General features: G+C 31.6%; 1 protein-coding gene across 4 annotated transcripts in view; it reads right to left on the reverse strand.

The window, feature by feature from the left end:
* The window catches only part of LOC127701720 (E3 ubiquitin-protein ligase PDZRN3-B-like), a 173,697-nt gene that overhangs the window by 85,392 nt on the left and 69,189 nt on the right, over nt 1–19,116 (reverse strand). The window contains exon 1 of one of the 4 annotated variants that reach the window (XM_052205717.1): nt 3,677–4,892. The exons of the other annotated variants lie outside the window; for them this stretch is intronic. Within the exon in view, the coding sequence (XP_052061677.1) occupies nt 3,677–3,697 (21 nt within the window). The 5' untranslated portion in view covers nt 3,698–4,892. Of the gene's footprint in view, nt 1–3,676; nt 4,893–19,116 lie in introns of those variants that run through there. 4 annotated transcript variants of the gene reach the window in all.

Raw genomic sequence — 19,116 nt, forward strand, 5'->3', positions numbered from 1 at the left:
TCAAAATTATCAAAACAATACTTCAATACTGTTTAAGGAACACATGTATATAGTACTGACATGATGTAACCTCCACCAATTCTGAATATATGTATGTTACAAGGAAGCTATTAAACCAAGAGTTCCAAGTGATGAAGTTGAAATCATCCCTTTGTAAATTTTAAGGACGCCATCACGAGTTGGAGCACCTGAGATCACCCCAGTTTTTGGTGGGGTTCGTGTTGCCCTGTCTTTAGTTTGCTATGTTGTGTTTTGTGTACTATTGTTTGTCTGTTGGTCTTCTTCTTTTTTAGCCATGGCATTCAGTTTATTTTCGACTTATGAGTTTGAATGTCCCTTTGGTATCTTTCGCCTCCCTTTTATTGCATGTGAAATACTGAGCAATTTCAAAGTCAACCAAATTTAACCATCATTTCAAAATCAACCAAATTTAACCATAATTTCAAAATCAACCAAATTTAACCATCATTTTAAAATTATATAGCCTTTTTAATAACTGAACAAGCAATCAAGTGATTATTGTGTTCAAATGTCACTCTATTGGCATAAGTGGGCTTTCAAAATAAATTTTTCATGTAGATATAGACAGAGCTGATATTTCAAACTTTGTAAGAATAAGGATAAGTAATAGTATCCTTATGATTGAAAAAGGCAGACATAAAAAGATTGATTTAGAAAATAGATTATGCCCCCTATGTAAATTTGAAGTTGAAGATGAATTACACTTTACCATAAAATGTACCAAACTCAATGATCTGAGGAATAAATTTTTTCAGAATATTTCTGATATTTTACCATCATTCAATAATCTTTCAGACATTGAAAAATTCTATTTCATATTTCGAAGTAATGATTATGATGTCAGTAAATGTTGCATTAAAGGTATTAATGAGATGTACACGTTCAGAAGTTCACTAACTTAAGTTATTTTATGTTTATATTATATAAATTGTAATACTAGTATCTAAAACTGTACCTCCTCAGTCAAATAGATAGAAGGGGAATATAAAAATACTCATTATATATTTATTTATACACCTCTTTCTTCTTTTTTTTTATGTTCTGTATTGTTATATAATTGATTGTAATGATTAATGATTGTTCTTTGTGTGTTGATGACAATCCATATTTTGGATTTTATATCAATAAAATCTTTGACTTTGACTTTGTAGACAATTTCCTTTTGGAGCAAATGAGGGGTAAAGTAAGTGTATAGCAAATTTAAAAACTGCAGCCTTTAAGTAATCTAGAGGTCCAACTATTTTCCAAGTTTATTTTATCAACACTTAAAAGTCCATTGGCTGGGAAAAATAATCCAAGGTTATTTGATAATGAACAATAAAAAGATCATTTGTTGGAAAAATTCTTTCACCTGGATAAGCATTAACCCTCATTCTTATTTTGTCTCTCTTCATTAGCCAACATCCACTTGTAAACATAAGAGAGGCCTGATAACTAATGAGTAAATAATTAATAAGTTATCGTTTATGTCAGCATGCCAGCTGAGAGAGAAAATGGACAGTGCAATGTGTACATTTTTATTCATATTTACAAAAATGACAAAGGGGAGTCTTCAAATTATAAATAATTTTCAAGTCCAGATATTAGTAATAAAAAAAGTGATATATTGTACTATGAGGTTTTTAACAGTTTACTGAACAAGGTCTGTCATTGGTAAATGATATAACTTAAGTTTACCATTACATCCACATGCAAAAGAAGTAAAAAGATTTAGCATCTAGTGAAGCCAGTTATATGTGTTGCCATTAGTTTATTTTGACTTCTCTTAAACTGCAATACAAGTTTGAATACCTTTACATGTCTAAGGTAAAATGAAACCAATTGACCTTCACCTATTTTTATATCAAGCACCCATTAGCATGATTAGTATTATTGAACTATTTTGATCTAATTCCTTTTTTTTTTATGTCTTTGACCCTGACTTCAAATGTATGATGGATATTATCAAACATAAGACTTGTTGTCCCGTACTATACCTCAAGTCTGGCCCATAGACAACAATACACGGTTTATTATGTACAGTTTATATATTCAAAGATAGTCTCCATACATAAAGATATCATTCTCCAATAGCTAGGTTATCAAAGAAATTTTCTTTTGAAGTTGTAATAATCCTAAAATCAAACCCATTTTTATTTTCTCCTTGACGTCCCGATTTCATTCATATGACAAAAGTATATCTATGTCCTGATGTTCAACCAAGCAGACTAATAGTTCAAACTAGAAACAACTCGTCTTTCAAACTGACGTGAACTTATTTTAAACTATATTACTTTTCATAAAATCTTCTTTTTTCCCTTCAATCTTTATCTGCTATTCATATCTACAAATTTTTCCTACTTTTGTTCAGTGTAAGTCTGATAAAGATGAATAAACACACCATTAAATGAGGACCAAGAGATATAGAAAAAAAAGAGAATTTAGCAAAAATTGAGATAGGAGAGAGCTGCAAGGCAGTAATTTCCAGGTGAAAACATGGAAAGCTCAATAAGGGAGTAATTTTGTATTATAAAACCAGAGAATTAAAGACATATGGCTAAACTATAGAAAGCAAGAAGGGAGTAAATCTACATAGATTGATTGATTGTTAGGGTTAAACACCACTTTTGGCACTCTTGCTATATTGTGGCGGCCATTTTTATTGATGGAGGAAGCCAGAATACCTGGAGATAACCACCAACCCTTTGTAATCCTAGTCAATAAATAAAATAGGAGTCAAACGCACCTGACATGAGCTGGATTTGAACTCACAACCTTAGTGTTGACAGGGAAGCGATAACTGTAGTAGAACTACTAAGACCACTTAAAGGAGTAAACCAGAATGCAATAAGGAAGTAAACCAGAAATCATTAAGGGAGTAAATCTATACAAGTAAACCAGAAAGCAATAAGGGAGTAAATCCATACAAGTAAACCAGAAAGCAATAAGGGAGTAAATCCATACAAGTTAACCAGAAAGCAATAAGGGAGTAAATCCATACAAGTAAACCAGAAAGCAATAAGGGAGTAAATCCATACAAGTAAACCAGAAAGCAATAAGGGAGTAAATCCATACAAGTAAACCAGAAAGCAATAAGGGAGTCAATCCATACAAGTAAACCAGAAAGCAATAAAGGTATAACTTTATAGTAGGTAACCATTAAACTGTAAGAGACTATACGTGTAGTTCCTCAGAAAACAAAAAATAAGGGAGTAAACAAAGCCAGACAAGACAGTAAGCAGTAAGGGGTGAATTTGTAGTAGTAAATCAGACTGTAGTAAGGGAATCATCTGAAAATTAAAAAATACACCAAATACATAAGAAGGTATGAAGAGACTTGAGGACAGACAGCAGTATATTGGAGTTGTAAATTAAGATGGTAACGTAAGAGATAAAAAAGGCATTTTGAAGAAGTTTTGAAAGACGAATGATGATAAAAGAGAGTTCAAAGTAAGAATGAAAGACAGAGGGGAGGGAGGAGGGAAAGAGCAAAAGTAGAAGAAAAGACAGTAATTTGTCTTCCAACAACATTAACATTACTTTATGTATATGATACACTTCAAAGATTATCATTTGATTATGTTTAAAGTACTTTTGGTGGAAATATGTGCATATATAGGTCATATTTGCACACCATATTTTTTGGCAAAAGTCAAATATTGAGAAAGTGACTTACTTTTAAGATAATGAAGTCCATTGTCTGGAAATAAATCCAAAACAATATCTAGATCCTTGTCTGTCAAAGAAATATCTATCTGGATGTCATTTTCGTCTTCCAAAAAGAGTACCATAATCCCATAAACATTAACAACTCTTTCTCAATCTCATGAATGTCAATTTTTACATAACGTTAATCAATTGCAAAATAATTCCTTTATAAATTAATATACACTGAATCAATGAATTTCACTTTTTACTGTACATTGCAGAAGATATCTATCCAAAGCAGTAAAATTTCCAAACTATATTTATCCAAAATTCTAAATAGATATACAAATATCTCAAATTTGTGAAGCAGTTTAATTCCTCATTACCAATCTCTGACTAAGCTACAGTTAGTTACTGTTTCTATAATTTGGATAATGCCAGCCTCCTCTTACAATCTCTCTTATCTCCAAGCCCCAAACTAAACAGATGTTTTCTGACTTAAAAACTATTCAATGTTGCACATCCTTGATGTGATAGTTGCATACCGTCTCTGACTCTTCACGCGATCCTATGGTATGAAAACTTTGGTAATTGACGTACCAGGTATTTGCACACTTCTCCCAACACCTGAGGAATTACTCCAGCAAGCGTAAAATATAAATATATATCTTTCTGATCATTATAAAAAGAGAAAGCACTTTCTCAAGTTTCCATCTGGCAAATAAAATCTGTAAAAAATCAGTAAGGTTTCACAGGTTTACTCTGTCTCTCTCAGTCCAATGAACTGCCCAACCAATTAATACCTGTGTTATCTCCCTCTCCTTAATCAAATCCAGGTGTTGTAGTATATAAGAAAAGATCAAATTGCTTACAATATTACAGTAAGTCAAAGTAAACCAAATACTTTTTTGTATAAAAATCCACTGAGCATGATTTGTCAGCTTTTCTCTCTCTCTCTCTTTTGGTCAGCTGACCAGAGCCCTTAACACAAAGGTCTCTATTTCACTGATTAACCTGGTAGCTCAATGTCATCCACTTGAAGTTTACTTACTTAAGATAAGTATGAAATTATTTGAAGTCCTGCATTTCCTTTTACGAGCCTGTTTAACCTAACTATGAAAAAGATTTAAAATCGGGAGTTGATTTGTCCATACCATTCACCTGTAAGATTTTATTAAAGCGACCAGTAGTATTTCACACACTATGGCAATAATTTATGTAACGATTACTCCTGTATTATACCACAGGTTTATCACAGGTAAAAATCTTCTCCACAACAATTATTATATACAACTATTACAATAATATTTTTCCACCGTTTATGACAATTTTCATTCCTGCGGGCTAAAACATGATTTTCTCTTTTAGGAACATGTTTATCACAATAACCAAGTTAGACTTTGCTTGATCACAAACACTAGCTGACCACCCTGTCTGTATATCTGGAGGGTGACCCTTGCCTTGTTTTACCTGTACACCCATGTTGATTTAATGTAAATATCACTTATTGATAATCTATTGCCAATACTTCCTAAATATACTTGATCAGTGATCTATACCTAATCCATAATATGGCCTCTTATTATCATTGTAAACAATCAGCTGATAATTAAGTCTTAATTATCAATCCCTGATGACTATCACAAAAAGGTGACAGAATATCTTTTCAAAGTATTTTTAGTGCCATAATGATTAAAGCAGACTATTGTTTTCTGAAATATGTCAAGTATTTGAAAAAAAATACCAGTTCATTGGTGATCAATTTTATCAGTATTGAAATTAAAATTCTGAACGAACTTTCTAATTTGGCAGAGTGAACAGCTAAAAAGACTTTTGCACTAATAAGATATAAAATAATCAAAATTGATCTCATAATCCCTTAAAAACCTGCATGGAATTCAAATACTTTGTCCGATTTAATTTCAACCCAGGAAATGTACATTTTAATTATTTTTTCCTTACACTTTATAACATAAGACTTCCATTCCAACATCTTCTTATCTTTATGCAGATTGGGAAAAAATAAGTCTTAAGCTGATGTAATGCTATTTTTGTGTTTCAATTTTTATTTTTTCGGAGATAAAAGTCCTCAAATTATGTTTTAGCAATGAGGTTTTACTCAGTAAATCAAGTAAACTTTTGAAATGAATGTTCATTTTCCAAAAAAAAGTCCAGTTTTTATGTTAAGATCCAAACATGCATTGTACCCTAAATTGCTTAACATAGTTTTTTTGTTAATCAGTCTTCCTTTAAGATTTGTGAAGAGTTTGTTAGTTACTAGCTGAAGCTTGGTACTCCTGTTCATAAAAGTATATGAAACATGAAGTTTGATGATGGGAGTTTTTAATGACCTTGACTGGCTATAAAGCCCTCGCACGGTCGGTCGGTAAGAAACATGAAGTTAAACTGCACAACTTCTTTAATACAATCAACAAAAGAACAAATTGAAAAGGAAGTCATTACAGGTTTATTCCTTAGACAGAATAACTCTAGGCCAGACAGGAAACTTGTAGCCCCCATTGAAAACATAAAAAAATACTTAAGTAATATAAAACAAATTCAGGACCATTTAAAACAGTTGATTTCATTTAATGATCTCTTTATTATATACAGTTATTGTTGTGGCTTGACTGGTTTCAAAAAGAAAGGTTATGGAATGGAGGTACAGAGGTACATTCCATTGGAAATAAGAGGACATGCTTTCATGGGTTATCCTTAGAAGGAAATCAACTTGAGAGTACATTTTTTAAATTTAGCATTATCATATTTGTTTTATTTTAAATTTTTCATTACCGGTACACATATTTTCAAACTGAAAATTTTGAGGTATCAAATTCTATGGATAAAACCTGGTACATTTGCAAACAATAACAATATTACATTGCAGACAATTAAAACAATTCAATCATACACTTCGTAACTGCAGTATTTCTAGTATAACGAAGAACCATGATAATCAAATTGTGTTCTTTAGAAGGTATTTCTAAAATGTTGCTATTAATTGATAACAGAAAAATCCTTATTTACTATATCTCTGAAAATCCTTATTTACTTGGTTATATGTATGCTTACAGTCAAGGAAAACATGAATCATTTATTAGTTGAAATAAGCCTTCTATAGCTGACTATGCGGTATGGGTTTTGCTCATTGTTGAAGGCATTTGGTGACCTATAGTTGTTAATTTCATGTCATTTGGTATCTGGTGGAGAGTTGTCTCACTTGCAATAATACCACATCTTTTTATTTCTATATTTAAGCTTATTAGCTTTCAGTAACTGTGAGTACTCTTTCATCAGTATTCTTTATCCTTTGGTACTTCTGCTTAAATTCCTTTTGTACACTATGAGTACTGATCTCTGATAAGTCAAGCACTTCCCAATGTATTTTTACAGGTTAGGAAAGGTTGAGGGCTAACACACATGTTTACCCTCTCCACACTTTTTATGTGCTTGTCCCAAGATGGGAGTCTATTATCCAATTACTGCTGTCGGTGCCATAACTTTTTTGTAGAATAAAATAGGTCATTGGTTTATTCTTTTCACTTGTTTCACATTGAAGAGACATTAATTGTCGAAATGTGCATCTGGTGCAATAAAATTGGTACCGTTTATATTATTATTCATCTTTGGGCCTTTTAAAGCTTATTACATTTTGTTTTTATGTTGAGGGCATTTATTCCTTGCTATATCATAGGGTAAGGGTTTTGCTCATTGTTGAGAGCCAAACCTGAAGCTGTTCATCCTTGTCCTTAAATGGTTGCTAATGGATAGTTGTCTATTCGGGAATCATACCACATACATCACCTATTTTGTATTTGTTGTGCAACATACCGGTAATGATTCCCAGTCATTGTTATGTAACTTTTGATTTTAGGTTTTATACCCTATATCCCTTTCTTTTCAATATGAAATAACCAACTAAAAACCTATGAAAAATTAAAACAAGAACAATAGCATTTCAGGCAATGCCATAATGTGCATTGAAGTCATTCCTTACTCTCCTCTGGGACTATTATACTATTAGTATAATACTAGTCCCAGCTCTCCTGTGGTTTTAGTTCACTATAAATCAGTGAAAAAAATTTGAGAAGCCTTCTTAAAAGATAGTATATGACATGAAATTTAATGTTACTGATGAGATGGCCAACATTTTTAAAGGTATAATGTTCCAAGAGTAGGCATGAATCCTTTGCTTCAATTTTCTATTTTTCCCTGATGCAACAAGACAAATATCAGCTTACTCATAAATCTCTCACTTTTCATGACTTATGTCTTCCAATAATAAACTGCAAATTACTGGAGATTTCCTGTCGGTTTTTCATCCCTACTTATTTCATCTCTAAAGGGTATTAAAACTGTTTCTATAGCAACCTGTCATAATCCATTCTAGTGACAAATACGGGAAAAGATGGAAAGCTCATTAGGTCAGAAGAAATCACTTTCACCTTCGGTTGTAACAGCATCAGTTTTTAGTACATAGCAACAAGTAAACAATATTGATTTTAACGAACCGAATAAAATTTTCTTTTCTCTCAATTTTCCTTTTTAGAAATTTTAACTACATGAAACTATGAACCCAGTGTGTGATTAAAGGGAAGTAACTCTGATTTGCCTATATTATTTAAAGAGGTAGTCATGTTATAATCACAGTTATGAAAATACAGACAATCTAAAAAATATTAAGAAAAGGCAATAAAACTGATTAAAAAAAAAGGTCATAAAGTAAGACGTTTGTGCATTTAAAAAATATATAACTTCAATATACTATCACTCAATTAAAAATACAAACCTAACTAACTCAATACATCTTCTTTCTGAAATATTTCGTAAAGTCACGTAATTTTTCATACACAGACCTACCTAAACAATTTTCTAATGTTTAGTTCAAACTATACAATTTCTTTTGCTTGGAAACGCACAAGGAATCCCATGAAAAAAATAGTTAAAATTGAAAATGGAAACAAGGAATGTGTCAAAGAGACAACAACTCAACCAAAGAGCAGAAAACAGCTCAAGGCCACCAATAGGTCTTCAACACAGCGAGAAAATCCTGCACCCAGAGACGGGCTTTAGCTGGCCCCTAAACAAAAATGTGTACTCAGGTTCAGAGAAAATGGACATCACACTAAACTCCGAAAATATAAGTTTGCATATAAATCTGTGGATTAAAATGCGCTTTAGAAAAAAAATTGGTTAATTTTTTTATTATATAGATATAACAAGATGTGGTATGAGTGCCAATGAGACAACTCTCCTTCCAAGTCAAAATTTATAAAAGTAAACCATTATATGTTAAAGTACCGTCTTCAACACGGAGCCTTGGCTCACACCGAATATAAAACAAGAATGTGTCCATAGTACACGGATGCCCCACGAACTGATGAGCTGAAATGCACAGACGGAAAAACATAATGTCCCTAGGTGGGGCATAAAATCTCTTTTCTGCTATTTTTCATGACATATGATGTAAACTTTAAAACATATTTCTTTACTTTGACATTTTGAATTGTTGTCTGTAATACTGTTATTCTAGGACACAGATCTATATTACTAGCATCTAAATATACGTAATTGGCTAGGAAAAGCTAGTATCTAATATTAAAAATATTTTTAGCATGGCCATCGTATTAAGCATGTAATATCCTTAAAGCAATTGATAAATTACAATGTTTTTAAATTTTCCACCAAAAGCCAAAGCTTTCTGTATATTAAAACCAGAAGTCTATCTAATCACAATCCTCTGAATCAATTAAAATATAGTGAATCCTCCTTGGCCACTTGTCACATTTCACCTTTGACTGACAGGAGTGAAATCAAACAAATCATGTGCAATACCATGCCACAGGCGGTAATGGTTTGAACAGCTGGACATGATCTACTGGTTTTACACTGCCCATCAAACATGCCATTTAATATCAATAATTAAAATTTAAGCATGTGACATGTGTCAAAACAGCAATATAATTTTCTGCTCAATTGACTTTACATGCTGTGACAAAATAAATAAACCATAAAACTTTCCTATAGTTTACACTTCCTTAGAACTAAATATTTAACTAGCTGGAAAACCATAAAGTCTTGTATCTCCTTCTGTCTTAATCCTTAATGTCAAATATATGAGATATCAGGAAGTTAACAAACAAATATAAAGAAAATTAACTGAAATTAAATATTTTTTTAGACAAAAATCTATCATGTAGTTAAATAATTTTTTGACAGAAGTCTTTCATACTACTCTGTATGATATTATGAGATAAACAATAAATGTAAAAAGATTGCACGATTTACTTATTTTCAAACTGTCAGAATAATTAAACAGTCTTTACATCAACTATGTGAAGTTAATTAAAACAAATTTACACCATTTACATCTGTTGATAATGAATTTGACAAATTGTTCAATACAGACTTACATATTTCTGATGTCTACAATTCTGACATTGGCGAGGTGGGTAGTCCATTTTTCTCCAATAAATATTTGACATCTTGCCTTTAATGTTATCCAATACAAACAGTAAATCATTTTTACTTATCTAATAATTATTTATAATCAAAAATACACAAATCTCTTGTAAAAATAAACAAACACCTTACCTGTGTTTTTAATTGTAATTTGCCAACCCTTTGATCTTTTACATAACTGAATTAGGCCACTCGAAATAAAAACAGATTCTTGAGTTGTACTTTATAGGGTTTTTTTTAAAAATGAAAATTCATTTGAGTAGAAGTATCTGGCTGTTGGAAATATTGAGGATGACCATAGAGGGGGGAAAATATAGCAGAGGTATTAAAAAAACAAAACAGAAGTGTTAAAAAATACAGAAGTGTAAAAAAATAACAGAAGAGATAATGGTCAAGAGGTTAAAACCGTTCTCCATATCTTGTACATCCATAATGCCAAAGTACATGGACCTTGGTGTTAGAACACAATACTATCAAATCTAATTTAACTATGTAGACAATTATAGGGTCACGAAATACATGCAGTGTTCTCCAAAAAATTTCTGTGAGAAATAAAGTTCAAGCATTATGAATTAAATCCTGATTTGATTACTTTTCACTTATAAGAAAAATAAATTTACTCAGTAACAATTAACTGAAAGTCACTTATTATTAAAACAATCAGCAAAAAAGTTTTATAACAGGGGAGAAAACTCTTTTTCCAAGAGAGCAATCAAAAACAAAGTACGAAGAAAAACAGATAACACCATGGTCAATAGAAAAAATGTGAAAAGACAAAACCACAGCACATTAAACACTACACAGAAATTTAATGGAGCACCAAGAACACAACTGAATCCCCCCCCCCCCCCCCCCCCCCAACCCAAACACTTTTCTGCTCCTCTCAATGAAAATGAGTTGTACAGTAAAACTTGAGGCTTGACCATATTAATATGCTTAAAATCCTCTCTTAACACCTCTGAGTATAGGATACTTTGCAACAAACATATATTGAATCAAATACTAGTTTAACATTTGTTTGATATTTGTGGTTTTGTTTGCTATTATTACCTGTAGATTATTTTGTCCATTCAAGAAGATAAGGCAAAACAGATGATCCAGCTTGACCATGTATAAATAAAGCACATGATTTTGTAAGACCAAACATAAACATTTGTCTAGCCTTATACAGGTGATCCTTTCATCTTTCACCCAGTGGAGTCTAAGGTAATTCAATTATCATTAATCATCTTTTAATAATCAATTCTGCTCAGAGATCAATTACTGATTTGATTAGGGTGACTCATTATAAAATAGATTTTTTTCACCTTTGCCCAGTCAACACCAAAAAAATTCCTGAACATCAAATGGATTATAACAAACAACCAGATTAGTAGAAAAACATAATACCTTTGTTTTGAATTAGTGATATAAGAGAAAACCTTTGATTTACATCTTCATCATGGTATAGCAGGCAAAATCTAAAGGTATTGAATGAAAAATAAATTTTATCAATTACTGATTTTTTTTCAAAATGCAAATTTTGATACATTATTTATTACTACAAAATAAACTGTCAACAGACAAAATATGATAGAACTGAGTCCATGTTAATCAGCTCATACACTTATTTAAAAGAAATTCACTTACTGTAGTGCGATGAGGTAAACTTAACTCCCATAAGACATTCTATCATTGAGTATTTGCACCTGGAAGTTGTCTTGACCTTGCAACCTATGCACCTACTGCACACAGATTACAATTTGAACCCTGCTGAAGTTAATACTGTGTCAATGTTAATATAGACATGGGGGCTTGTGAGAAAATTAGTGTTAAATCAAAACCAGGAAATTTGAAAAATCTGCATGGAATGAACTTAAATCATAAATGGAGATTCAATAGGTATTCCTTATCTGAATGACAATCATTAATTACAAAATTTCTTATCTTTTTGTTGTGAGTGGTATCATACATCACTTCTCTTTGTTCTTCTTGGAATTCATTCAAATACAGAGAGAATATCTTGGCAAAGTCATTCTAAAATGTTACTGTTTCACTACATACCTGATAACCTCTGTTTGCTTCAGGTAACCCCAACCCTGTATACTTTGTAGTTTTTTGGTCTTTAACATAGTTTTATGATGAAGTTTACTTAGATAAACAAATATTTTAAATTATTCCTATGCAGTCTTGTTACCTTGGAAACCTTTGTGGTCCATTCTCATGCAGTCTCGTGCAACCTTGGAAACCTTTGTGGTCTATTCTTATGCATTTTTGTAATTGGGAAGTGATCGAAGTTAAGCTTCCACTTGTGTCATTATATATCAACCAATTCTTGCTTAATTTCCAATTTCACTAACAGTGGAAGTCCAGGACACCCAAGCTTATCCCTGAATTTTATAGTGGATTTTGTGGTGTCTAATTCAACTCATTAAAAATATGTCTATCTTCTAAAACTTTTGTCCTATTTTTTTACCTGCAGGAGCATGCCTGAACTTTGAAAATATTATCAAACAACTTATGTCTAAAAGAATACAAACAATTTGGACACAAAAAAGACTTTTGACAGAGGCCTTTAATATCAAACCCCTTGCACAGGTAAGGGTTGGCATAGGCAGTGTGCTCAATCCAATCTGACAAGTTTTATGCTTATTCAAAAATTTAAACTGGACTGAAGAAAAATAATTGATTATTTTGTATACTATTTCAGTTCAGGTAGTCTTGCTCTGAAGACATCACAATACATCAAGGGTAGATAATTTCATTTGCAGTATTTGAAGTTAGATACCCTTGTCATCAACAAACATCCTGTGTGGTTCCCGATCACATGTGCACTTCTTTGACTATCTTCTCCCTCTTATCCCTAAATCTTCTCACAAACAATGATGCCTTACAGTACCTAATAAACACAGACATTTAATTCAATTACTTGAAAAAAAGATTTATTACATGAATTTATTTCCACACTGATAAATGTAGAACTCACTTTGATGTCTGGTTTGATGTAGATATTTTTAAGAGTAATCTGTAATAAAATTGACTTATGAAAGGATACCTGATTGAGCATTAGATTAACAAGAATCATTTGCTTTATATATTTAATGTTAAAAAAATAAAATAAATGTTTTTCAAAGCTAATGCTTAATTGGTGAAATCAGATCAAGTAAATAAATGTTTTCTAAATTTCTATTAATAGTTATACCTACTTGGGCATCCAGCATATTTCTGAGAGAACATAAACGTTTAGACTCAGAAAGCCTTTTTACTAGTAATTCCATATGTCAATCACAAATTTGGTGGAAGTCTGGTAATCCAAGCAGTTTTAGTATAGTCAATTTTTTTAAATGAAAAATATCAAGCTAGAGTTTGCAGCATTAGGTTAAAATTGTTTCGAAATTTGTTAGAGTGAAGATCAATTCTTTAATTTTTATTTTTCCAAAGTAGCTAAGATACCTCAGTTGCCTAAATGGATCGTTTTACGCTGCATCAGCTAAAAAAAACTAAATCAAGCTTCAATAGAAAATTCATTATTTCCTTCATAATAGCATTATAAATATCAATAATGTGTGGGTCTCATATCTAAAGCATCATTTAAGTGGCCTTCAAAATGGACACTGTAGCAATGTCTTTTAGAGCTTCAAACACAAACTTGAACTGAACATCCAATATGCAAAAATATTTGCTACGAACAAACATATTTCAACCAACATTTTTCTTCAGTAAAACTAACAGCATTATATCAACCTGCAATTAATGAATTTTTACTTTCTTTTATTATTCTGCAGTTTGAAAAATATTATCTGAGTATATTGAAAGCTATTGGAGTATTTGATAAATGACTTTCATAATGAAATAAAACATTAGCGAAATTGGATTCACAATACATTGCCAAGTACTGGCATTAAGGTCCTATGGGACAAGTGCGACTTCAAATTTCCATTTGCTAAACAATTTTGAATGTTTTAAATGTAAGATAAATAAGAACCACTCAAATTTATTTTGCATTATACAAATTTGCCAGACTGCAATTTGAAATATTAGACATGCAATAAATCTGATTTGAATGCAGGAATATATAGTCAAGTGTGTAGGGGGTGGAAAGTCCCGTTGTAAATCAAGTTTGTTTTTTCTGAAATTCTCAAATGCACAATTAAAAACAGTTTCAAGTTTGTGTAGACATTTCAATCATTTTCAGTGATTACTTGATAGAATAAGTAAAGGTTAAAAGCCTGTTGGTAGAGGAGCAAAGACTGTTGCTGTGAGCACCATATATACTCTTCCAGCTTGAAAAAAATGTTTTATACACCAGGAAACATTCAAAACATTGTAAATGATTGCAATGAATCGTTTCCCCAATATTCAGAAATGTCACGTACTGTAAATTCATAAATTATTGCAAGGTTTTTATTAATGTGAATAATGCCACTGGATTAGTAAATTTTTATCTAAAAGTTTACTGATACATTTAGTACAAAGCAGAATTTTGTGAATGGACATTAGTTACCAACAATTCAGAATTCATACCATCATTTCAAAGTTGTGCCAACATTTTGCTCTTGGATTTAGCAACTAGCTGCCAAACTGAAATGATCAATATCTACTGACAGCCTCATAGTCATCAAAAACTTTTGCCTTCATGACTTTAAATTAGTTAAAAAATTGTACATGTGAGAGCACTATAAAAGACAGGATGGACAGACGACTAGACAGACAGTATTTCTATGTACTCAGCAACATTTCACAAAATTATTATTATTTGAACCATAGCTGTAATGTTCCAGTTGGAATAGAATAGAAATGAAGGTGTACATATTGGAATATCTGGTTATCCTTTCAACTGCATGTTGGTCTTTGTATCTACAACTTCTCCTGATTCAGAGACTTGACTAAAATAAAACTTTCAGGAAAGCTTCAATATCTAACTGTGCAACCTCAAGTGAAGCATGTAAGAGTAAGATCAGGTTAAAACATCCGAATCAATTTTTTCTCATCATAATGATTTTTGGGCTTTTTGTATTATAAGTTAGGGAGGTGGATCAAGGATATAAATTTATAGTTTTCTTTTTAATCATTTCAGTAAAGTTAATTCATTCAATTTATGAATTTGTTTAATTATAAAATAAACAAGAATGTGTCCATAGTACACGGATGCCCCACTCGGACTATCATTTTCTTTGTTCAGTGGACCGTGAAATTGGGGTCAAAACTCTAATTTGGCATTACCGGTAAAATTAAAAAGATCATATCATAGAGAACATGTGTACTAAGTTTCAAGTTGATTGGACTTCAACTTCATCAAAAACTACCTTGACCTGAAGCGGGACAGACGGCCTGCCGGCCGGACAGACAAACGAACGAACAGACGAACGAACGCACAGACTGAAAAACATAATGCCCCTAGATGGGCATAAAAATAGTTTAAATGGAATATCAAACATCAGTATATACCACTATCCAATCACCTTGTCTGAAGTGGACAATCAGAACCTACAATGGAAAGACATCAACAAGATTTCTCTAGGATATCAAATCTTACCCAAGTGAAGCATGAAAGAGGAAGATCAGGTTAAAAACATACCAATCAATTGAAAATTGACGAATCTGTCAAAGTCAAAAGACATAGGCTATTCACCAACCCAGGACTTCAAAAAACTGTTTGACATTTGCAACAAGAAATCAATTCCTTCAATTTAGCAGAAATGTATATAGACAGGATTAAATATTTACAAAATGTAATCTTTGGCATTTCAATCAAGTTAATAAGTCATCTTACATATAGCAAAATGTGATGTATGTTTTACAAACAACAACCTCACAGAACAATCAGGTCAATGCGTAAATTTCCCCATTTCCTTTCAAGGTTCTTTGATTTAGGAGTAACATGATTTTGCAGTTTTAAATTGCTGCCTTACTTATTTTGTCAACCATAAAAACAACATAAAAAAAAAAAACTGTCAGTTCACACATCTACCAATTTTGATTGATTGATTGGTTGATTGGTGTTTTAACGCCACTTTCAACACTATTGTGCTATTTCGTGGCGGTCAGTTTGATTGGTGGAGGAAGCCGGAGTGCCTGGAGAGAACCACCGACCTTTGGTAGGAAAACTGACAATCCTAGTCAATTAAGATTGGAGTCGAGTGCACCTGCCCCATGTGGGATTTGAACTCACAACCTCTGAGTGTCGACTGCTTAGTGATACAGTAGTTCGACTACTTAGACCACTCGGCCACCAAGGCCACATCAATTTTGAAGAAAGTGCCATAAGACAGAGTGCTATATTAAAGCCTTTCATATGACCCAATTTATCATGGCTTTGTACTTTTTAATTTATGTCTCTTTTAAAGATGACACCAAAATAAAAACAAATTCAAGGATTGAAAATTTAAAAATATATGTAGTTATGATGTTATAGAAAAACCACTTCAAAAAACATTTTTTTTTATAATTTCTGTACACCTGGTAGGCTTGAGACCAAAAGTTTCAAAAGCAAAACATATCAAATGATGAGTACAAAAACTTAAGAGCTGAAAATACATCTGGATCATGCAAATTTTGCTATGGCATTTAATGTAACCTCAGTTTTAACACAATTAACAAATACATTATTTGTGAACTGAAAATTTACAGACAAAATGTTAAAGTACATGTATATCATTTGTATCATGCCAATACTGAAGTACTGTCTACTGGGAAGATGCTTTTTGTGAAAATGAAGAGATTTGGGGTAAAATTTTCAAATAGCTTTGATGGACCGAAAAAATATAGAGAACATGCAAGAATCAATTCTTCTAAACAATTTACCATATTTTTTGTTTATATGAAAGACACCTCCATTAAAAACAGTCATTAAGCAACTTACAATCAATCAATCAGTTAAAAATATTTGCTTTGCTCTTGCTATTTGTGCTTAGTATTTTCCAATAACATATACTAGAACACACCCGCGAAATCGCGGGCATTTAGAGCGTGGTAAATTTTTGTAAAACATTTTATGACTGGAGAATTTCAGGAAAGGTATCAAAAGTCATAGGTACTTGGGGACATGACAATTTTTTTTCAGCACTCACCCTTTTTCCAAAGTCCGTTCCTTTTTTGGTTTTCTGTGAATTTTAATTATTTTCGCGTTTTTCTGTATACTATGAACATACATATACTAAAAATAAAGAGTGTTTGCTATTTACTATCAATTCCAAGACTCTCTATATGATATATTAGTGACCGCAGTGGATAGTAAATTTGGAATTGATAGTAAATAGCAAATATGTATGATCATGTATACAGATTGGTCACTGATATATTATATAGAGATTTTTTAGCCCTCCCCCTTCTTTCCAAAAGCCGTTATTGTTTGTTTTCTGTTAATTTCAATTATTTTCGCGTTTTTCTGTATACTATGAATATTCATATACTATGAATAAAATGTATTTGCTTTTTACTATCAATTCCATGACTCTCTATATAATATATCAGTGACCGCCGTGGATAATAAACTTGGAATTGATAGTAAATAGCAAATACACTTTATTTATAGTATATGTACGATCATAGTATACAGAAAAATGCAAAAATAATTGTCCTGTCCCCAAGAATTTATGCCGGAAAATTATGTTTAATTTTAAAACAGTCCAAACAGAAGTCTCGTCTACGACCGACTTAAAAGTGGCTTTCAAGATGACAGAAACTATATCCGGACGCCTTTATTTTCGTTTTCCTACCAAAATAACCCAAACTGAATAATCATAAGCGAGGATGACAAATGCGACTATACATGGTACCTATAGGACACAGAGGCATGATGATTAATTTATTGTTGAAGGAAGAGAAGTGACACACAAAATGAGGTCTTCTCATTTAATAGTACATGTATAGATGTGTCAAACCTATGCAATTTTTGTCATTCACCTTCTTCCAGCTATATTTTGACTTTAAAATCTAAAATATTAATAATATTTGAAAGACTTTCCCATGTAGTCTTTTAAAACATACATTTCAATAATTTAAATGCAAAAAATCACATACCCAGGAAATTGTTTATACTTCAATTTTTTAGACAAGACAAGATGTACTGTGAGCTACTGCTCATGAAAATAATCCTGCTCAATAAAAACATTTAACATCACATTTTAAAGATACATTAGGCTGTAGTAAAAAGGAAATACATTATAGTAAGAATTGAAACAGTATCAAAAGGTATTGTATTACCAGATAATTCTTATATGATTTGCATATCTATAAATACTTGAATTGGATTGGTCAATTAGAATTTTTCTGTTGGTTTACACTTCGATAAACCATGTTACCAAAACTACTTTCGTAATCTATTCATGCGCGATACACATGCTTGCAGGGATCCTGGGAATTTAAGCAAATTGAGATTAAAAAAACAAATGCATAACAGTTGTTTCTATTCTAATGTATTTATAACAAGAAATGAATAAGATAAATGCACTAAAGCTTCGAAAATGTATAAAATTAAAATTTAAATAAAATTCCGCGAAATTTCATGAATGATTTGGCGAGTTTACGTCATGGCAAAACACGACGTCATACGAATGAAAACTTTCAAGGGAAAGATTACTTCGTTACTTGTACGCTTTCAATTCGGATAATATCTAAATAAAATGAAGTTTTGGAGGTAGGTGCTATTTCATTTTAGATTCCGTTGCATTTATCGAACATTTATGGATTTTAGAAAGTCAATATGGCGGCCAACTCCTTAGTTACGACCTGCCAATTGTTCATTTGATGGTAATTATAGTAGCCTTTACACAAAAAAATGTTAATTAAAAATATTTGGCTTAAGAATTATAAGGATTAAACACATTTTTTCTAGAGGTTATTGATGTGTAAACCGGGTCTCTAACTCACAAACTTTACATAAAAGTCCTTCGGACTTTTATTCAGTTTGTGAGTTAATCGCCCCGGTTTACACATCAATAACCTCTAGAAAAAATGTGTTTAATCCTATAGTAATATATATCAAGAGGTAAAAGTCTTGTAGATGCTGAAAAAAAATGTGACAGA

The sequence above is a fragment of the Mytilus californianus genome, unplaced genomic scaffold (genome assembly GCF_021869535.1).
Source record: "Mytilus californianus isolate M0D057914Y unplaced genomic scaffold, xbMytCali1.0.p SCAF_1, whole genome shotgun sequence".
NCBI lineage: Eukaryota > Metazoa > Mollusca > Bivalvia > Mytilida > Mytilidae > Mytilus > Mytilus californianus.